Source organism: Chlorocebus sabaeus, chromosome 14, assembly GCF_047675955.1.
Source record: "Chlorocebus sabaeus isolate Y175 chromosome 14, mChlSab1.0.hap1, whole genome shotgun sequence".
In the NCBI taxonomy this organism is placed as follows: Eukaryota; Metazoa; Chordata; class Mammalia; order Primates; family Cercopithecidae; genus Chlorocebus; species Chlorocebus sabaeus.
The window spans coordinates 63710928-63732722 of NC_132917.1; the positions used below are offsets into that span (position 1 = coordinate 63710928).

Consider the following 21795-nt stretch of genomic DNA (forward strand, 5'->3'; position numbering starts at 1 on the left):
TACTTTGATAAAGTATTGATGTTACATGAAAATTTTCACTCCAAGTTACATCTAGATAATGTTTACCCCTAGTTGAAATAGAATATTCAAATATCAACAACAAACCCAGTGATATGCCTTGTTGAAATTACTGATATTGTAATGACAAGATGGGTCTTACTTATGATTCAATTTATTTTAAAGTTTTGAGACAAATAAAATGGCGTAAAATATTGTTACACAAATAGGTGGTAAAACTATAGAATAGAAGTCCAGATGATGGTTACCCATAGGGGTAGAAGAGGAATGTGATTAGGGACAGATGCATGGCAGTGTTCCTTTTTAAAAATGTTATTCTTGGCCGGGCGCGGTGGCTCACACCTGTAATCCCAGCACTTTGGGAGGCCGAGGCGGGCGGATCACAAGGTCAGGAGATCGAGACCATCCTGGCTAACACGGTGAAACCCCGTCTCTACTAAAAATACAAAAAAAAAATTAGCCGGGTGTGGTGGCGGGCGCCTGTAGTCCCAGCTACTCGGGAGGCTGAGGCAGGAGAATGGCGTGAACCCGGGAGGTGGAGCTTGCAGTGAGCTGAGATCCGGCCACTGCACTCCAGCCAGGGGGACAGAGCGAGATTCCATCTCAAAAAAAAAAAAAAAATATATATATATATATATATATATATTCTTTCAACCGTATATGTATATTTTATCTCTTTTATAAACTTTTATATATGTGATGTACCACAATTAAAAATTTTAGGTAAAATTGGAAGACAGGCCTGTCCTACCATGTGGAAAATAGCTTCTGTGTACTCTTATTTTTTTTTTAAGTGTAGTCAAAACATAAATAGGTAACACTATCTCTGAACTAACAATTTAACCTAAAATGAATGCATGGACTAGGAGGTTTTGGTGATTTTCACCTGATTTTCACATCCTTGTGAGACCTGTGTAAATATTAGGTTCTTGCTAGGAAGTGAAAAATAACTGATAAATGGAAATTCTTGGCTTTTACAAAATAATGGGAAAACATTTGGCCTGGTCCCATTTGCTGACTCTTCTAAACTATTAATTGACTACTTACAGCCATTGCATCACAGTGGTCTTTCCTTCCCCTCCCCTCCCTTCCTCTCCTGTCTCCTCTCCTCTCCTCTGACCAAGCATAAAGAGATTTTTGCTTCCATATGCTTAGATCACTGGAGTGTGAGCCTATCAAGTTCTTTCCCAGTCACACCTACACATTTCTCTCTCTCTCTCTCACACACACGCGTTCCTACAGTAGCAGAACAAATAACAGCTAATGTCCACAAAGCACTTATGAGGTAGTTTTACTTTTTTCAGTCCATTATGTGTTAGCTGTCCTACACCATGATGTAACTGAAGAGTCAGTTTGAGGACCTATTCCATTAAAACAAAATAACAGCAAACATGTCACATAAATGGATAGAAAATACATTGTGATCTTTCTGAAAGGTTTCCTTCTTACTGTAAGATGTTTAGACTTGCTTGTGCCTCTGCTTTGAATAAAATAATCTGGGCCTCCGCTGTAAGTTGTCACTGTTCCTTTCCTATAAGGGAGAAGGTATAGATTAAGGCCCTCTGCTCACAAAAATAGATGAAGATGCTAGGGAGGAGATTGAGTTGGGGTTTTCTTCAGCCCCACCTCTTGCTCTTTCCCTCCCTTCCAGGGCATTTCTTAGAACAGTGACAACACTTAATTTTCCAGTATTGGCTTTTATATGGTGACACCTGAAAGTTAAATTCTTGAGGAAGGAATTCTGTCCTTGTGCATACTTGACAAAAAGTCTATGCCACCTTCCTTTGAAAGGCAAACTTATGACTGAATAGAGGAGAATGGCAAGGAACAAGTGTGTTTTGTTCTTTGCCTCCTGTGGTAGAAGGAATAATGTGTAATTTTGTATCTGGTTCTCCAGAATTGAAGTAGAGCCATAATACACCAGAAATACTTAGACTTGATGAGTCTAAATAAATGACTTGATCATTTGCTATGTTGATACAAATTGGGAATTCTGAATGTTTGAAGATACTCCAAGAGATCTGGATGTTCTTACCAGCCAGACAATATATGGGGCCTACAACTTTTTCCCCCTTCTCGTACTCCTTTGTAAAGTAAATGATCCACTGAACTACTGTGTGCAAGGGAAGTTGCCTGTTAAAGTACTTGATTTTGAACCACAAGGGCCTATGACATTAAAGAAAAGTTGATTAAAATTTTCCAGAGAAACCAAAACTCTTTATGGAAGCATGGAAATAACCCTGGGATTGATATGTTTTAATGTCCCTTAAAGCTGTTTGAATTACTCCTATAATGTTATTTTTCTTTCAGATTCAACCCTATGAAAAGATAAAGGCCAGGGGCTTGCCTGATAATATATCTTCTGTGTTGAACAAACTAGTGGTGGTGAAACTCAATGGTGGTTTGGGAACCAGCATGGGCTGCAAAGGCCCTAAAAGTCTGATTGGCGTGAGGAATGAAAATACTTTTCTGGATCTGACTGTTCAGCAAATTGAAGTGAGTAACATTTAACGTTTTTCATGAGATACTAAACTAGTTTTTAGTTTTTAAGTTATCATAAATGCTATATTATAAAATGTAGCAGATGTGAATTTGAGCTAACCAAAGAGCTTGCTATCTTTAGTCTCTATTGGTGGAAAAAAGGTTTAGTGTTCTTAAGGGCAAATCCTTAAGGTTATGTAAAGGCTTTTGATCTTAAATAGCACTTGTGGTTGTTGAAATCTCTGGGTCTGTTGAGATTCTCTTTTGATATCCCACCCTTCTACCCACTTTCTTTCTGGGGGCAGCCTTCATCAAGGCTGGGATGATCTTGCTTTATTAACCCTTTTGGGAGGGTGGGGAAGATGTTATGTATTTGGCTGCAGGCCCTGCATGCTAAGAACTGTTCTTAGCTTCTCTCTTACGACAAAGTCATTAATCGTATACCATAAGTTCTTCTGGGGCAGTGGCCTTATTTTTTCCATCTCCTTATCCTATTGCCTAGTATGGTGCTGGCAACTATAATCCTAACGACCAGTTGTAGCAGTGGCTAACATGTATTCAGCACTTACTGTCCACCAAGTATTATTCTGAGCTCTTGATATGAATTTACTCATTTGTTCCTCTCAACAACTCTGTGAGGTAAGTACTGTGATCCCCATTTTACCAATGAGGAAACCAAAGCACAAGGAGGTTGGTTACTTGTCCAAGGTTCCCAAGCTAGTTAGTAAGTGCAGAATTAAAATTTTAACATAGGGCAGTCTGACTTCTAAGACCTTGTTTTCTTCACACTCTGTGTTGCCTCTTAGCTCTTCTGAGGTTGGAAAGATTTCAGTTGGGGTGTGATTCAAAATTTTTGATCATTAATTTTGAGAGTAGGGAGCCATGCCTTTGTCACATTTGTACTTTCCTCCCTACAGAGATGTTAACATAGAGTAAATGCTTAATCAGCACTTGCCTACCCAGTAAGGCCACAGAGCACTGTAGCTATACATAAGCTCCAGACTCAAACTGCCTGGGGTGGGGAGGTGGGGGTCCTGCCTCTGCCATTGCCAGACCCACCACCTATCTGGGCCTTAGTTTAGTCATCCGTAAAATACAGACAGTAGTTTCTATCTCAGAGGGTGGTGATTTAATGAGCAAGTGCATGGTGAATTGCCTAGCAAAATGTGTGGCTCATGCTGAGCAGTTTTATGTCAAATCTGTATATTTGGCTACATACAGATGATGTTTTGGACATTTTATGATTTAACCCTTAAGAATTAATTTTGCATATTTGAGCAAAAGAAAAGTGAGTCTGGGTAATCTAATTGTCATTTTCCTCCCTAGCATTTGAATAAAACCTACAATACAGATGTTCCTCTTGTTTTAATGAACTCTTTTAACACGGATGAAGATACCAAAAAAATACTACAGAAGTACAATCATTGTCGTGTGAAAATCTACACTTTCAATCAAAGCAGGTACAATGAGTAAAAAATTAACTCTGGGTGTGTTACTCCTGGGAAAGGACTTCTTTATCTTGTTTATAACAGAGCAGTCTCAAGATGTAAAGGCACCAACTATTGATGTTCACAAGTGTTTGATGCCCATAAAAGCTAAGCATTTGTTGATAATGTGATTGTTATAATCACTCTGGTTCTCTAACTTCCAGTTCTTAAAATTCAGTCTGCTTGAGACTCTGTTCCATGTCCAGAATATTTGGGGATAGCTTAAGCATTTGCTTTCTGAGAGCATATTTGGTCTCCAGGTGGGTCTGTGAAAATCTTTTTATATTCCTACATTATTGATAACTTTTCCTATGGAAAGGAATTTCTTCAACATCTTTTATGGGCTTGGGGTATTTAATAAATTCTGGAGAAAATTTTTGAGGAATAGTGAGTAAAAAGTAAATTCAGATGATGAGTTGTGACTGAAGGCCAGGAAACTGGAGAAATAAGACTTCCATTTAAGGGATGGACGTCAGTCCACATGAACTTGTACAGAAGGGATATTTCGAGGCTGGGTGTGCTGGCTTATGCCTGTAATTCCAGCACTTTGGAAAGCCAAAGCAGGAGGATTGCTTGAGCCTAGGAGTTTGAGACTAGCCTGGGCAACATAATGAGACCTCATCTCTACAAAAAAAATTTAAAAATTAGCATTGATGGTGTGCCCTTGTAGCCCCAGCTACTTGGGAGGCTGAGGTGGGAGTATCACTTGAGCCCAGGAGGTCGAGGCTGTAGTGAGACATGTTTGTGCTACTGTACTCCAGCCCAGGCAACAGAGCAAGACCCTATCTCAGAAATAAAAAAGGGACATTTCTACAGTTGTACCATTAGTTTGTTTGGTTGTTTTTAAGATCTATTTCCCAAGGTTACTTTTTTTTTTTTTTTACTTCGCAGATGTTTTGCCTTTATTTTCTGGTCTTCAGTCTGTTGCAGTGCTAGCTCCTGTTTTCCTCTTGCCCCATCACCAGCTTTACCTTTCTCACTAGTGGTGGGAAGCAGATATCTTGGAATGCTAACCTGGTGCTTATTTTCTGGGAAAGAAAGAGATCCACCCCTGAATATCTCCATTTGTAAGAATGGGCAGGTTTTCCCAGATAGGTTTTCAGGGAAAAGAACAATCCCACAACTATATAGGTTTGAGAAAATTTATTTGATATATCCCTCCTCTTGGAGAGTCATAAAACATTAATATTTTAAAAATATAATGGGTCCTCCCATCTTTATAACCATAGAGACATGTTTTTGCAGCAGCTATCACCATCTAGAAAACAGATTTTGGACAACACAGATACTGAGAAATTTTCTTAAATGGATTCACCTATAATTATTGATAAGACTCTGAAAAGAAGTGAAATTTTATGTAACTTTAATGCATTATTTTATTTAAAGGTCTGAAATGCTCTACAGGGTCAATATTGAAAAAGAACTTTTTTTTCTTTTAAGGTACCCGAGGATTAATAAAGAATCTTTACTTCCTGTAGCAAAGGACGTGTCTTACTCAGGGGAAAATACAGAAGCTTGGTACCCTCCAGGTCATGGTGATATTTACGCCAGTTTCTACAACTCTGGTTTGCTTGATACCTTTATAGGAGAAGGCAAAGAGTATATTTTTGTGTCTAACATAGATAATCTGGGTGCCACAGTGGATCTGTATATTCTTAATCATCTAATGAACCCACCCAATGGAAAACGCTGTGAATTTGTCATGGAAGTCACAAATAAAACACGTGCAGATGTAAAGGTAAATACTGAGAGGAAGCAGTTTAGGGCTTCATGTTTTCACATTTCATAAGTTATGAAGTTATTTGAAAGCTTCTATGTTAAACAACACATTAACCACTTGGTATCATAAGAAAGGGTGAGATGATATTATGTGGAATACTTTCAGTTCTGTTTGACATAATAATATGTATCATAAATACATAATAAATAGTATCAAAATCATCTCTGTTTTTTTGGATAAGCTACATCAGTAATTTTAACTAAAATAGTTTCTTATATATTTATGGCAAAAATCTGAAACATGTGAAACCTTTCAATAAAGTTGTCCAGACCTTTAATACTCTTTTAGTTTGGCATTTAAATGTTATTCCATTGTCCCTTTTATGAAAATGTACTGTTTCTACATAATGTATTTATATATTTTTTATATTATCACTATCTTTGTACTTACAAAAAAATGCACTTGGGACAAATGTGGAGGCACTCACTATTTTCTGCCTTTCTAGGGCGGGACACTCACTCAATATGAAGGCAAACTGAGACTGGTGGAAATTGCTCAAGTGCCAAAAGCACATGTTGATGAGTTCAAGTCTGTATCAAAGTTCAAAATATTTAACACAAACAACCTATGGATTTCTCTTGCAGCAGTTAAAAGACTGCAGGAGCAGAATGCCATTGACATGGAAATCATTGTGAATCCAAAGGTAAGCCAAGGTTGTGGCCCACTGAGCTTCCTGGTTCCTAAGGTCATAGTAGGCTACACACAGACCACACCACCCACTCCCTCTGCCCCATCGATTCCGTTGGTCACTCCCTTTCGCCTTTTCAGACTCTCTAGTTCCTAGCCCTGTCTTCCAGAATCTGCTGTCACCCCTCTAGCATGCCAAGTTATGGTGCCCTATACCTGACCCTGGATTGTGGTAGTGGCAAAAACATTGGGCTTCAAAAGTAGAGAACCTACTTCAGTCTTAGTTGTTGCTGACACTCATAAGTCATTTGGCCATTGGTACTTTGCATGAGTTTTCTGAACCTATGGTTGTTTATCATAAAATGGAAATGATATTACTGAACAGAAGAGTTTTAAGATTGAAAAAAGATTACATGTATAAGAGGTTGGCATATGATAGGTGCTTAATAAATGTCAGTTCTCAAAATTATTTTTCTGGCCAGGCTTATAGTGTCTCATACCTGTAATCCCAACACTTTGGGAGGCCGAGGCCGGCAGATCACTTGAGGCCGGGACCAACCTGGCCAACATAGTGAAACCCCATCTCTACTAAAAATACAAAAAATTAGCTGGGCATGGTGGCACATGCCTGTAATCCCAGCTACTCGGGAAGCTGAGGCATAAGAATTGCTTGAACCCAGGAGGCGGAGGCTGCAGTGAGCCGAGATCGTGCCATTGCACTCCATCCAGCCTGGGTGACAGAGCAAGACTCCGTCTCAAAAAGAAAATCTTTTTTTTTCCATCAATGGATCTCTGAAGTCACTTCCCAAATATTAACTAACCTACATGGAACTAAGTTGTAGGTGCTTAAAACCTCTGTTCTCTATTCCCCACCCCTAATTTCTTACAGACTTTGGATGGAGGCCTGAATGTCATTCAGTTAGAAACTGCAGTAGGGGCTGCCATCAAAAGTTTTGAGAATTCTCTAGGTATTAATGTGCCAAGGAGCCGTTTTCTGCCTGTCAAAACCACATCAGATCTCTTGCTGGTGATGTCAAACCTCTATAGTCTTAATGCAGGATCTCTGACAATGAGTGAAAAGCGGGAATTTCCTACAGTGCCCTTGGTTAAATTAGGCAGTTCTTTTACAAAGGTACGTAACTATAAAGATATGTGAGTTCATATTTCTTAAATGTGTAATTATAAAAATATGATATACATGTGAATTGGAGACTAATTACAGTCTTTACCCCTGACCTGTTGTATCCCTCTGTCTTTGATATCTTTTAAAGGGAATTCATCATAGAAGATAAAGATTTTACTTCACATTTGAAACATGATTGCCATATGGGGAGTAGAAAATAATCTTTAAATTTTGGGGCATTTTATCTTCTGTCTCTTCCAAGACCAGTACTGCTTTCATCAGTGGGAAAAGGTTAATTCTGGCTTAACAAATACTTATTGAGCCCCTATCATGTACTGGGCAGTGTTCTAGGTTCTAGGGATTTAGTAGTAAACAAAACAGACTAAATCTTTGTCTTCACAGAATTGACATTCTAGTGGGGAAAGGATGATAAGTAAATGTATGATATGCCAAGTGGTGGAAAATGCTATGGAGAAACAAAGCAAGGATAGAGAAAAGGGAATGCCTCGGGGCGTGGGGATTGAGGGGGGTGGTGATGGTGTAATTTTACATTGAGTGGCCACAGGCAGCCGCATTGAGAAGTTGATTGGGTCTGACAAATGGTATCTAGTGCAAAAAGTGTTCTAGACCGGTGGAATAGCAAGTACAGTTAAGTCCTCAGTGTCATCAGTATGTTCTTGGAAACTGCCACAGTAAGCAAAACAATATATAACACATTTTACCATAGGTTAATTTATATAAACAAGAGTTCAGTTCCTACAGTTTATTTCTGGTCACAAAAATATCACCAAATTTTAAAACAAAAATGAAACACTTCTAATATTAAACCCTGAAATAAATGTGAGCTGTACATACATTGACTAATAAAAACAAGATAATTCTTGACTCACTTATTCCAGTTCAGGTTCATGGGTAACCAGAGTTTATCCCGGCAGCTCAGGGCACAAGGCAGGAGCCAACCCTGGACAGGCTGCCCCCATCTCAGGGCACACTCACACCTACCCACAGTCATACTGGGACCATGTAGACACACCAGTTCACCTAACATGCACATCTTTGGGATGTGGGAAGAAACCAGAATAGTTGGAGAAAACCCACACAAATGTGGGGAGAACGTGCCAACTCCACACAGACAGTAGTCCTGGCTGGGAATCTTTTTTTTTTTTTCCTCATCAACGTTATAACAAAATAACATTGAACAAAACAGCACTATCTGTGGACCTGCTGTAAAACTCCACCTTAGCCTGATGAGTGAAATCTAAAAAATTTAATCAATGAAATATGACACTGTGAGCCTTTGTGGTTGGCCTATGGGGTCCTGCTCTGCCATCCCAGTCTATTTTAGTCCTGGGTGTGGTTTGGTGCCACCTGCTGTGGATGTGTAGAATGCAGATGGGGAATTAGAAAACTATGAATGCATGTGTCCTCAGAGTCAAATGAAGAAAATATTTCAAGACAGTGGGAATGATCATCTGTGAAATGCTCCTGCTGATTCAAGAAAGATGGGAATTAGATGTATCAGTACGGAGGTGTGGGAGCCTCACAGGCGTGGATTTAAGAGAATGAAAAAGGAGGAATTGGAGATGTGAATGTAGAAAACTCGAGTTTTGCCTTAAAGAGAAAAAGAGAAATGGGGGTATAGGTAGAAAGAAATATAGGATTTGAGTTTTTGTTTTTTTTAAGTGGGAGGATGTTTAAACATTAATGGGAATTAATGCAGTCAGGAGGGAAAAAACATTGAAGAGGGAGAACTGCTGAAACAACACTCAATAGGCCATAAGAAGGGATCTGATGCACAAGTGGAGAGGTTGGCTTTAGGAATAGAAACAGTCCAATTCCAGTACTAGGAAGACAGAGTAATGGGCATTGCGGGCAAGGTGGTGGTGGTGGTGGTGGTGGTGGTGGTGGATGGAAACAAGTGGAAGTTTTCTGATTGCTCCCATTTTCCCAGAAAAATAGGAAACGGGTTCACATAGGACAATCTCTAGTGCTTGTAAAATCTGAGGAAATAAAAAGATAAAGATGGTGATAATTTGTGCTGTTGCTCTTCCTAAAATGTGCTCTAATTTTTCAGAATCCTACCTATCCACTAAAGTCCAGCTCCAGTCTAGCCTGCTTCAAAGCATGATCTCTTTTTTTCCGGTTGAATTCAGATTATGTGAACTACTCATCTGGCTCTTGGCATGTTGATTATCTTTAAAAAAAAAAAAAAGTTAGATCTGCTCAACTCTGTTGTAAATTGCTTGGTATAGGAACAGTGTTGGTAGTTCCTGGTCTTTTCTGCACGGCATTTAGCATATAATGAGTGCTTAATAAATAGGTGCTTCCCATTAGAGGACCTGAGCTTTGCCATAAAATATTTTTACAGTTCAGTTAAACTTTAATATTTTTTCCTTTCTGTGAACCCATTTGAGACAAATTTTTATATTTCTACTTTTCTGTAAGGTTCAAGATTATCTAAGAAGATTTGAAAGTATACCAGATATGCTTGAATTGGATCACCTCACAGTTTCAGGAGATGTGACATTTGGAAAAAATGTTTCATTAAAGGTATGTTGTTACAGTGAAAATTATATTTCTTACAGCTTTACAATATAGGTCTCATTTTCTAGTCATAAATTTACATTTACTTTAAGGAATACTTGTTAGTCTTAATTACACTAGTAATTAAGTTGGTACTATTTTACTGAAATGAGAATCTGTAAAATAGGATCACTATTACCGTTAGCTTACGAAAGATGAATATTTGAATAAAAGTAGGAAAAAAATGACAACTTAGTTTGTACTGAATATATTAAAGGAATGTTATCTCTGTAAGAATATTCATTTACATTATTGTAGTACTCGGGTACTCTGTCATTCCAGCCTCACGTAAGAAATAGGAGAGAAATGGGGGTATAAAAGTATTAAAGATACAATAGCTTTTTCCAAATCATGTAATTTTTAAAAAAATCTCCTAACTAGATTTCATGTACTCCTCCCATTAAAGCTTACTTAAATGAAGATCTTGAAAAAACAAATACATATATTGAATTTTATTGCTGAGACTGCCTAAAGACTTAAGACATGAAAAATCTTATCAGTAAACCATTATAAAAACAACAACAAAAGCCCTATATGTAAATATAAACCAAGCACCTTTTAATTTCTCTATGAAAGTTAGATAATCCTGGTGGCCTTGCGACTAGGCCTTCAAAAGGGGGCTGGCCATGCTGTGGTACCGGGTCCACCTCCCACTGTTCTACCTCTAACAAGGAGACAGAGAATCTAGAACTACTGCCAGGATTGTTACAGAAGGACACATTACAATTTTCCTTAACTGTCACTTGCTTTTCATGTTTAATGTTTATAAATACAGTTACTCCACTGTAAAAAAGAGTTGTACATAAACTTGATCACTGTAAGATAATCAAATTGCGTTGCAGTTGCAAGTACACTCTTTTGTTTTCCCTGTCACTTAGGGAACGGTTATCATCATTGCAAATCATGGTGACAGAATTGACATCCCACCTGGAGCAGTATTAGAGAACAAGATTGTATCTGGAAACCTTCGCATCTTGGACCACTGAAATGAAAAATACTGTGGACGCTTTGATAATGGGCTAGTTTCTTACAATGAAATGTTCTCTAGGATTCTAAAATAGGCAGGTACTTTACTATGTTACTGTACCCTGCAGTGTTGATTTTTAAAGTAGCGTTTTCTGCAGTATGCTTTTAGTCTAAGAAAAGCACAGATGGAGCAATACTTTCCTTCTTTGAAGAGGATCCCAAAAGTTAGTTCATCTTAAAGTGCAATATTGTTTAATCTTAAAAACTGGGGCAACTCTGGAAGATCTTTTAACAGAAGCCTCAATGATGGTCACATTGAATTGCTTGTCATTTCAAAAATAAAGCAGTGAAGCAATACTTGTGTACACTTGTACTTTATAATGCTAACTATGAAATGGTAAAATAAAATGGTTTGTTCTTGCTAGACAATTACTATATTAGTTGGAAGATTTGCCCTTGGAATATTTAAGTACACACTGGTTAGTTACCTAACAAGTCCAGTTTTTGGCATTTCTAAGAATCTTAATCATACCATTATTTCCATAGGAATTAAACTGAAGGTATTTAGTACCTTTCATCTAGTTCTAAAACTGGGATGCCTGCCATGCTTTCCACAGACTCTCCATTTATTGAAACAAAGTGGCATTTATTTTCCCAGCTGATGGGGCGGGCAAAGGGAAGGCATTTCTTTCATATCCTTGTACTGTTCTATAGTGAAGTACGGGGTAGAGCTTCATAAAAAGTTCCCTTTCCCTGAAGCTTCATTTCCTGAAGCTTGTTTATTATCACTGAAAAATGATCATTAATAATCTTTCCAATCAGGTCTGCTGGTAGTTCAATTTATGCCTTTTTAAAAAATTCATCCGTACTTGTTTTGAGTAGGCTGCTTGTTTAACTTAAAGTTCACTGTATACCATTTAAAAAAAAGTTGCCTTTTAAAGTCTGTTAATTTTTTACAGCTTTATTTTAGACAGATAGTTTAAGAACCAATGACATACCTCTGTAATGATAAAGGAAAGAAAACAAGCTTTCCTTGTAAGAAACCAAAGAGCACAAAATAAGACTGTTTCATTGTACATAATCACCACAGGATATTAGGCACTCTGACAGGGTTAGGCAAGATTCTTGGTGTGAGGTGAGGCACAGGCACTTTCATTTGTAGAGTGCTGCTGATTCTCATTTTGAAGGTAGGTATTATAAAAGTCTTTACTTGTCACCTTATTTCTGGCCCCAACACAGCAGCCGATATTTTTAAAAGTTCTGTTTCTCCCTGGTCTTTGTTCATATACACATCGAAAGTAACTTAAAACAAGGATCCAAGGGGGCCATACTTCATTATGTTATCTAAATGTTAAAATGAGAACTCAAAAGTAGGCAGATTATATGAATACATATTCTTACCTCTGCTACAAATAAAAACACCCCAAACCCTTCATACTTTTATAAAAATACAGATATTAAACTGTAGCCTTTTATATACCATTTCTGAAAAGTAGTTGCATAAATAGATGACAGTATCTTTTTTTTTAAGCATTACTTAAAAAAAGACTTAAGTCTTTTCTTTCAGGTATTTAGACAGCTCTGGAAGGCTTTACCCAGTTGACATATGGTGGTAGTAGAAATATTAAATATGCAACACACAAAGCCTGCAACTTGACATTGGTCACTGAAACAAAAATTGAATTCCTAAATCCAAGCAATCAAAAGATGTTTATTTTTTATAGAAAGATCTGTAAAAAAATAATTTTTCAAACAGCTTTACTTTCATAGAGAAAACTTTCTACAGAGGTTGACTAAGATTTTAAGATTTTAAATTGTACCATCATTAAATAAGGTGGGACACCATATGAATTTCATTGCACTGGAAGAAATGCAAAGCATTTTTTAATATAAAGTATACAGAGCATTCTAGTCAACTACAGCTGTGTTACAGCTATGTGTTCTTTTGGATTTGGTCCAAAGAAACCTGAGTCTGTTTCCAGAGAGAATGAAAAATGTTATAGACACCTGATCAGTTACTTCTCACTGTAGGATGCACAAAAATGACATTCCTTGTAGATCCCACTGAATCCAGTTTCCCAACACTGATACTTTCCTTTTTCCCTTCCCCCACCCCAGTTCACTTTGGGTTTCAGGTTCAATTCTCAAATCACAGGCATCCAGATTTTCTTCATAACAAACACATCCCATGGTCAGATGAACTACCCAGTTTTCCAGTATGACATCACCTCTTCTGCTCCCAAATTTCGGCCATATTTAGGTCCAAATCTTTAAGGCCTTTTAAGGCTTGAAGATTTCCAGTGTAAAAAGCTACATCCGCTGTGACCAACCTAAATAATGGAGAGAAAATTATTTTTAAATCTCAAGCTTTCTATTCAGATAATTAAAGTAACAGTGCTCACCGAGTCAGTCCTATCCTGGCTGCTACAGTATTATCTAAAATTCAGATTTCTTAGCACCCAAGTGTCAACATATTATCTTAGCAGGATTCCTGTTATCAACAAGTAGGCCATTTAATGCTGTATTTCCATAATAAATATTTGGAAAATGAATACATCAATGCATGTTGGAGTCAGTTTCATGATAAATTCAGCCCAAGAAAATCATCTATCTTAAAACAGCATGAATTAATATACAGAGAAAATAACAGGTTAAACTAAAATGTTTTTGATTGGCTAGCACTAGAGTATAGGTGTGTTGACTAAAATAGTAAACTCAAGGGAAAAGCAGGCCAGGTTTTCTAAGTGTCATCTAAGCGATTAAATACAGACCAGTATTCATGTATATAAGCCCTACTAGATATTTCTTTAAAAACCCAAGAGAAAAATAGGAAAGAATATGAACAAGAAGTCACAGAGGAAAACACCTCAATAACCAATAAACTGAAAAAATGGTAAATGTCAGGAAAATGCCAATCAAAACAAGGTACTATTATCCCCCATCAGACTGGCAACAATTAAGAAATCTAACAGCAAATGTTGGCAAGATGTGGGAAACAAATTCTCACAAACTACTCCACTAATGGAGTATTAACAGCCACTGTCAATACTTAACAATGTGAAAATGTGTATTAGCTCCAATTCACTTATATTCAGGTATATGCCCTGAAGAAATGGTCACACCACTAGACATGTATAAGGATCTTCAGTATGGCATGGTTATAATGGAAAAAAGTAATGACTTAGAATTTGTCACTAGGGGAAATGTCTAATTTACCTATGGTTGATTCATGGAGTGGTGGCTCACACCTGTAATCCCAACACTTGGGGAGGCTGAGGCAGGAGGAACACCTGAGCTCAGGAGTTCCAAGACCAGCCTGGGCAACATAGCGAGACCTCATCTCTAAAAAAAAATAAAAAAAATTAGCTGGGTGTGGTACCACACACCTGTAGTTGCAGCTACTGGGGAGTCTGTGGTGGGAGGATTGCTTGAGCCACGGAGGTTGAGGCTGCAGTGAGCCATGATCACACCACTGCCCTCCAGCCTGTGTGACCATGAGACCCTGTCTCCAAAAAAAAAAAAAAAAAAAAAGTGGTTTTGACTATACAGCAGTCCAAAACAGACAACTTCCACAGATCAACAGAGATAAATCAGTCAAAATGCCAATTAGAAAGTAAGCTGCATATATGCAATATACCATATAAGTAAATTTACAAAACAGCACTACATATTTTTCATAAATCTAGGTATAATAAATGAGAAAGACTGAAAGAATGTAGACTAAACTCATTGGAAATGTTACCTAAAGGCTAGGAGAAAAACGGAAAGGAACTGCAGATGAGGTGTAAAGGTATACTTCAGCTTCATCTGGAATGCAGTTTTTTTGAATACCATTTTAAAAATACAATAAATATTTTTTTCAAGTGAAAATGACAAATGTTAATGATCAATTCTGGGTAGTAGAAATATAAATATTTTATTATTCTCTGTATGTCTCTATTTTTAAAATATTTTATAATAGAGGGAAAAAATTACATTAAAAAGTACAGAGCTGGGCTGGGCGTGGGCTCATGCCTGTAATCCCAGCACTTTGGGAGGCCGAGACAGGCAGATCACCTGAGGTCAGGAGTTTGAGACCAGCCTGGCCAACATGATAAAACCCTGTCTCTACTAAAAATACAAAAATTAGCCAGGTGTGGTGGCACGCACCTGTAATCCCAGCTACTCAGGAGGCGGAGGCAGGAGAATCCCTTGAACCTGGGATGTGGAGGTTGAAGTGAGCTGAGATCACACCACTGCGCTCCAGCCTGTGTGACAGAGCGATACTCCATCTCAAAAAATAAAAATAAAAGTACAAGGCTGGGGAGAGGGAGAAATAGGAAGCAACTGCCTAATGGGTACAGGATTTTCTTTTGGAATAGTGAAAATGTTTGGAACTAGATAGAAGTGGTGGTTACGCACCATTGTGAAGACACTAAATGCCACTGAATTGTTCACTTTAAAATGGTTAATTTTATGTTTACGTCAAAAAAAGTCAAAAGCTACATTTTTAGTGCAATTTCAGAAACAAAAATTCCTTTTACACAGGTAGTTTATGTCCTTGGCTAGAGGATAGAGGTTAATCTTCAGGCATCTTTCAAAGACATGAATTGACTTACAAAGAATGAGTTTCTGTTAGTATGTGACAGTGAGGATCTCTAAGGTCAGACTGACTTCCAAATAGATATATTAAAAAAGAAAAATAATAGCTAACGAGTTAGCTTGCATGCTTCAGAACTACTCGTCTGCAAAAACCCAACTAACCAACCCACATTTAGTTATGGGAATAAAAGTAAAAGGGTATGAGCGGGGTAGGCCTTGAAAATATTACTAGCTTTTTTTGAACAGCCTCTTTAGGGTACACAGTATACTTCTCTACCAAGAGCCTCTAAGTTTCTCATATGCTATTACCTTTTCAGGAGCAGGTCTCTCATGTATGTACCATTTGCATCATTTGACATCAAGACAGAGATATACACAGTGTCACCCATGTGATGTTCTTGCTGAAAATACCTGACTCTATGTTGGTTTAACATTATTAAATTAATGTCGATTTTCTTAGGTGGGGTTCAGGTATTATGATTGTATAAAAATGTCCTTGTTTTTAGAGACACATGCCAAAGTATTTAAGGGTTAAATTTTATGACTGCAGCCTACTTTTTTGGATGTTTGGCAAAAGGGAGGTATGGGGGTGGGAGGGAGAAGGAGCAAAAGTGGCAGGGAGAATGTGGCAAAATTTTAACAGTTGATAAATCTAGGTAAAAGGTATTCAGTGTTCATCATCGTCCTTTAAATGTTCCATGGCCTTGAAATTTTTTAAAACAAATGATTCTTTAAAAAGAAAAAGAATCAGGTAATAAGAGTATCATTCTTGCATAAAACTCTTAAATTCAGCCTAACAGATTCAACAGAACAAAGCTTTCACATAGCTTTTTGCAAAATTGATTCACTGTACTTCTTTTTAAATGGCAAGACCAACTTTATGAGTTTGAAATTTGAGCCTGAAATTCCTTTAACAGGGAATAAAACTTTATTCCTAAAAACCCTAGCACACTAAAGAATTGATACTAAGATATAACTAAATGATCACTGCTTTAAATTTTATAAAATCTCTTCCACATATCTTTATCTACATAACTCTTCACAAAAATCCTGTTAAGGAAACTTTTATCATCATCCCTATTTTCAAATCTAAAAAACCTAAGCTGAGGGGAGTAAGTGATTTGCCCAAAGTTACAACAGCTAGTAAGTGACAGAACTAGAACTTAACCCAAGTTTTCAGATTCTAAATCCTATCCTATGCTTTCTATGTACTATGCTAATTTAACAGTAATATATACAATTTTTTCAATAGCTTACAATAAAATATATACATATATACACATATATTATTTTTCATAACCCTGTGAAGGAATTAAGACATATTTCATCCTTGTTATTTTATAAATGTGGCACAGAGGTTAAGTGACATTCACATGGTCACACAGTAGGACTTTTGAATCCTGTTTGAATTGGGGAAAGCTATTGGGTATCTAAGGAAGCGCTACTAACTCACACTGCCTCAAAACAGATACATAAGGTCAGGTAAGTAATTGTCCATGTATACACCACTTCTAGATAGTTAGACAGAAACAGGTATTTCCACAGGGGGAAAAAAAACACAAAAGCTTGCTGATTTTACAACGTTGGTCTTCGGTGTGATTATAGCAGAAAAGGATGGCATAAATAATCAAAACTGATCATTAAAACAATTCAATATGGGAGTATATGGTGAAAATGTTAAAAAAAAACATACCCATTTTGAGGTCCTCCATCATTTATCACATTTAAGTGAGATAACTGCTTTTTCAAGTGGAGTTTATAACTTGCATTAATTCTTAAAAATAACATCTGAAAAAGAAATAAAACTAAGTTTCTTAAAGTTCTACTGAAATATAATATGTAAATATCTGAGTTATCAATATTAGAGAAAGTATTTTTAAAAACCAAAACTTTTGCTTTGGCATATACTTTTAAAATCCTCCTCTGAAAGTATTCTATTGCTATTTCACTACATTTTTTCTCCTTAGTTGGATAAAAGCTTTCTAACCTCCTTAGTACTCCTTTTTGGAAAAAAATCCCATAAGTGGGATCAACTGTGACAAGTAAAAATAATAAAAAGTAGTGGGGAATTTTGTAATATATTAAGTAGGAAGTTGATAGGGGAAAGAACGTCATAATGATAGAGGCAAAGGTACCTTCATACTTCTATTCTAGTGAAATCACTTCAAAGTATTTTATTGTTCTCGCAAGCTTTGGGAAATACCTAACCTAAAATTATATACAATGAATTTATGAAATGATTTTGTGAAAACCATTGTCTGTGGGAAAAATATATATAATAATCTATGGAAGTTTTGTGGAATTACTAGTATTCAAGTGGCAATAGTGACATAAAATAACATTTGCCCAGCTTTGACAAGAGTACCCTTTATGCCACAGATAAAAACACATGAAGTACCTCTATGCCCAGCTCTCTGATCTGGCTAAGTCCTGCTCTAGAATTAGAACTCAGATGGCAAATCCAGAAGGTCAGAATGTCAGAGGTGGAGGATCTTACATGTGGAATGGAAAGGATAGCTTTGCTAAGAAGAAATTAGAAGGAAAAAGGAGACAACCCTAGTGGGTCCGCCATATTTTATGGCTCCCCTTCAGTCCTCAGTGAGTCCCAAAGGAGTTCCATGACATTTATTCATGAGTTTGGTATGATTTACGAAAACCTAGGGAAATATGAAGAAAATGTTACTAGCTAGTATAGGATGAAGTTTGAGGTGGCATAGGAAAGGAGACCAGCAGGAGCAACAGCAGGCAAGAGATACTAAGAAAGCCACCCTCTGCTCCCAAATGCCATTTCCATGCACTCAACCAAGTAAGAGAGACAAACTGAAATAAACAAACTTGTCTGAATAGCAAAAATCCCAGTGAAAGTTAAATTCATTAGTCATACAGCAACTAGACTTTAATATTATACCATTTATTCTACAAACTAGGCACACTTAATATGGAGGAAATAAGCTAAGATTAATTAAAAAAAAAAAAAAAAAAACTGGTAAAAAAGAGAATACTGGAAAGTTCAAAGTTCCAGGAGAGGGGAACAGGGGTGTAGGGGGTAGAGTTGTTACTGAAGAGTGAAGCGAACTCTGTGATAATACTTTTGTAGGGGAGTACAGTAGAGATAGAAGGGTGGATACTTCATAGCTGAGAGGTGCCAAAGGCTCCCCGACCCTGCATGTTGCTCTTTTTCCTAGTTTGTCTTTACTACAGATCACTTATGCTGATCTAACAGTAAAGCAGATTGAGTTAATTACATGTGTTAATCTTATTAAGTTTATCACTAATTCTTCCCATAGCCAATTGGAATTACAATCACCATAACATATTTTGCTACTAATTGATAAAGGCCAACTCTAATTTTCCAAGGAACAGCATAATAAATGATGTAAGTAGAATCTGGGACTACTGATCATGGACAAACAGAAAACCTACTTTTTAGAATTGTTTATCATATAGTAAAGCTATAGCTCTGGTCTGTCACTGCAAGGAGCACTTAGAAATTAGAAATTTTTATCCATGTTCTACCAGTCAATGTAACGATGTAAAAAAATGATAATCATATTGGAACATGAACAGCTTAACTGTGCCAAAAGCATGTAAAACCACCCCAATTCTGCAGATATCGTATGTTATATATACATGAATAGTTTTAGGAATTACTACTCACCTGTGTTTGTTCTTCTGGAAGGAGATCAAATATAGCTTCATGCATTTTTGTCATTTGCTTACAAATATTCCTGAAACAGGCAGAAGGAACGGGAGCCTTCACCTCATACTAGTAGGGAAAAATAATGATAATTATGGTCATGTCCTCTGAATTGAATATGTCTCCACCATTCCCTGAGACATATATTTACTGTCCCTCCACATATCCAATTCTGGCATAGTACTCAAGCTTACACTTTTCAACTGTGATCTGCACTACTCATACAAATCTTGAGAACCTTTCATTCAATATCTTAATCCACTTTAAAGAAGCTAAAATAGCTCAGTGACTAAGAACAAAGGCTGCTTCCAATCTTAGACTGCTGGGTTCAGATCCCAGCTTCTCCCATTCTAAGCTATGTGATGTTGGGCAAGTTACTTAATTTATCTATCTCAAAGGGCTGCTGTGAGAATTAAAAAAGAGGACTCATAAGAATGCAAAACAGTGCTTGATACAAAGTAAGTACTCAAAAAAATGTTAGCTACTAATCTGGCTCAATATACAATGTAGCCCCTCCAAATGAACAGATTATGTTTTAAACAATTTAAAAATTAGCCAGGGCATGGTGGCAGGCACGTGTAATTCCAGCGACTCGGGAGGCTGGGACAGGAAAATTGCTTGGACCTGGGAGGTGGAGGCTGCAGTGAGCCGAGATAGCACCACTGCACTCCAACCTGGGCGACAAGAGTGAAACTCTGTCTCAAGAAAAAAAAAAACAATGTGTCAACATGATCATACCTGAAATCAACAGAAAAATATGGCAGAATTAAGATGTTTCTGGCTGGGCACGGTGGCTCATGCCTGTAATCCCAGCACTTTGGGAGGCCGAGACGGGTGGATCACGAGGTCAGGAGATCGAGACCATCCTGGCTAACACGGTGAAACCCCGTCTCTACTAAAAAATACAAAAAACTAGCTGGGCGAGGTGGCGGGAGCCTGTAGTCCCAGCTACACGGGAGGCTGAGGCAGGAGAATGGCGTAAACCTGGGAGGCGGAGCTTGCAGTGAGCTGAGACCCGGCCACTGCACTCCAGCCCTGGCGACAGAGCAAGACTCTGTCTCCAAAAAAAAAAAAAAAAAAAAAAAAAGATGTTTTTTAGTTTGTAGGTGGGTCAATATAGTAATCATATTTTACCCTAACACTAAAAGGAGGATTTTTTTTTCAGCAATGTTCTATGCTAAAAATTTAAACTTAGGTAAATTCATTTTACTATTCCTACATATGAAACAATATGGTAGTATGACTTTAAAAACCATCTTTTGAACAACAACAACAAAAAAAAGCAGCAAAAACCTCTGCAGACGCAAACGACTCTGTCTGACAGCTTTGAAGAGAGCAGTGGATCTCCCAACATGGAGGTTGAGATCTGAGAATGGTCAGACTGTCTGCTCAAGTGGGTCCCTGACCCCTGAGTAGCCTAACTGGGAGACATCCTCCACTAGGGGCAGACCGACACCCCACACCTCACACGGTGGAGTACACCCCTGAGAGGAAGCTTCCAAAGCAAGAATCAGACAGGTACACTCACTATTCAGCAGTATTCTACCTTCTGCAGCCTCTACTGCTGACACCGAGGCAAACAGGGTCTGAAGTGGACTTGAAGCAATCTCCAACAGACCTACAGCTGAGGGTCCTGACTGTTAGAAGGAAAACTAACAAACAGGAAGGATATCCACACCAAAACCCCATCAGTACGTAACCATCATCAAAGACCAGAGGCAGATAAAACCACAAAGATGGGGAAAAAGCAGGGCAGAAAAGCTGGAAATTCAGAAAATAAGAGCACATCTCCCCCTCCAAAGGAACGCAGCTCGTCGCCAGCAACGGATCAAAGCTGGACGGAGAATGACTTCGATGAGATGAGAGAAGAAGGTTTCAGTCCATCAAACTTCTCAGAGCTAAAGGAGGAATTACGTACCCAGCGCAAAGAAACTAAAAATCTTGAAAAAAGAGTGGAAGAATTGATAACCAGAATAATTAACGCAGAGAAGGCCATAAACAAACGGACAGAGATGAAAACCATGACACGAGAAATACATGACAAATACACAAGCTTCAGTAACCGACTCGATCAACTGGAAGAAAGAGTATCAGCGATTGAGGATCAAATGAATGAAATGAAGCGAGAAGAGAAATCTAAAGAAAAAAGAAGAAAAAAAAATGAACAAAACCTGCAAGAAGTATGGGATTGTGTAAAAAGACCAAATCTAGTCTGATTGGGGTGCCTGAAAGTGAGGGGGAAAATGGAACCAAGTTGGAAAACACTCTTCAGGATATCATCCAGGAGAACTTCTCCAACCTAGTAGGGCAGGCCAACATTCAAATTCAGGAAATACAGAGAACGCCACAAAGATACTCCTCCAGAAGAGCAACTCCAAGACACATAATTGTCAGATTCACCAAAGTTGAAATGAAGGAAAAAATCTTAAGGGCAGCCAGAGAGAGGTCGGGT

At 37.7% G+C, this 21795-nt stretch overlaps 2 protein-coding genes across 6 annotated transcripts in view; one reads left to right on the top strand and one right to left on the bottom strand.

Moving 5' to 3' along the window:
* Window positions 1–11422, top strand: part of UGP2 (UDP-glucose pyrophosphorylase 2) — a 53436-nt gene extending 42014 nt beyond the window's left edge. For both annotated transcript variants that reach the window (XM_007970460.3, XM_007970458.3), the window contains exons 4-10: window positions 2329–2514; window positions 3826–3959; window positions 5427–5724; window positions 6212–6409; window positions 7283–7525; window positions 9962–10066; window positions 10978–11422. In XM_007970460.3, the coding sequence (XP_007968651.1) occupies window positions 2329–2514; window positions 3826–3959; window positions 5427–5724; window positions 6212–6409; window positions 7283–7525; window positions 9962–10066; window positions 10978–11085 (1272 nt within the window). In that variant the 3' untranslated portion in view covers window positions 11086–11422. The remainder of the gene's footprint in view (window positions 1–2328; window positions 2515–3825; window positions 3960–5426; window positions 5725–6211; window positions 6410–7282; window positions 7526–9961; window positions 10067–10977) is intronic.
* A 1336-nt stretch (window positions 11423–12758) lies between these two features.
* The window catches only part of VPS54 (VPS54 subunit of GARP complex), a 132090-nt gene continuing 123053 nt past the window's right edge, over window positions 12759–21795 (bottom strand). For all 4 annotated transcript variants that reach the window (XM_007970455.3, XM_007970454.3, XM_007970457.3 and 1 more), the window contains 3 exons: window positions 19305–19412; window positions 17340–17434; window positions 12759–13395 (listed from right to left, as the gene is read on the bottom strand). In XM_007970455.3, coding sequence (XP_007968646.3) covers window positions 13290–13395; window positions 17340–17434; window positions 19305–19412 — 309 coding nt within the window. In that variant the 3' untranslated portion in view covers window positions 12759–13289. The remainder of the gene's footprint in view (window positions 13396–17339; window positions 17435–19304; window positions 19413–21795) is intronic.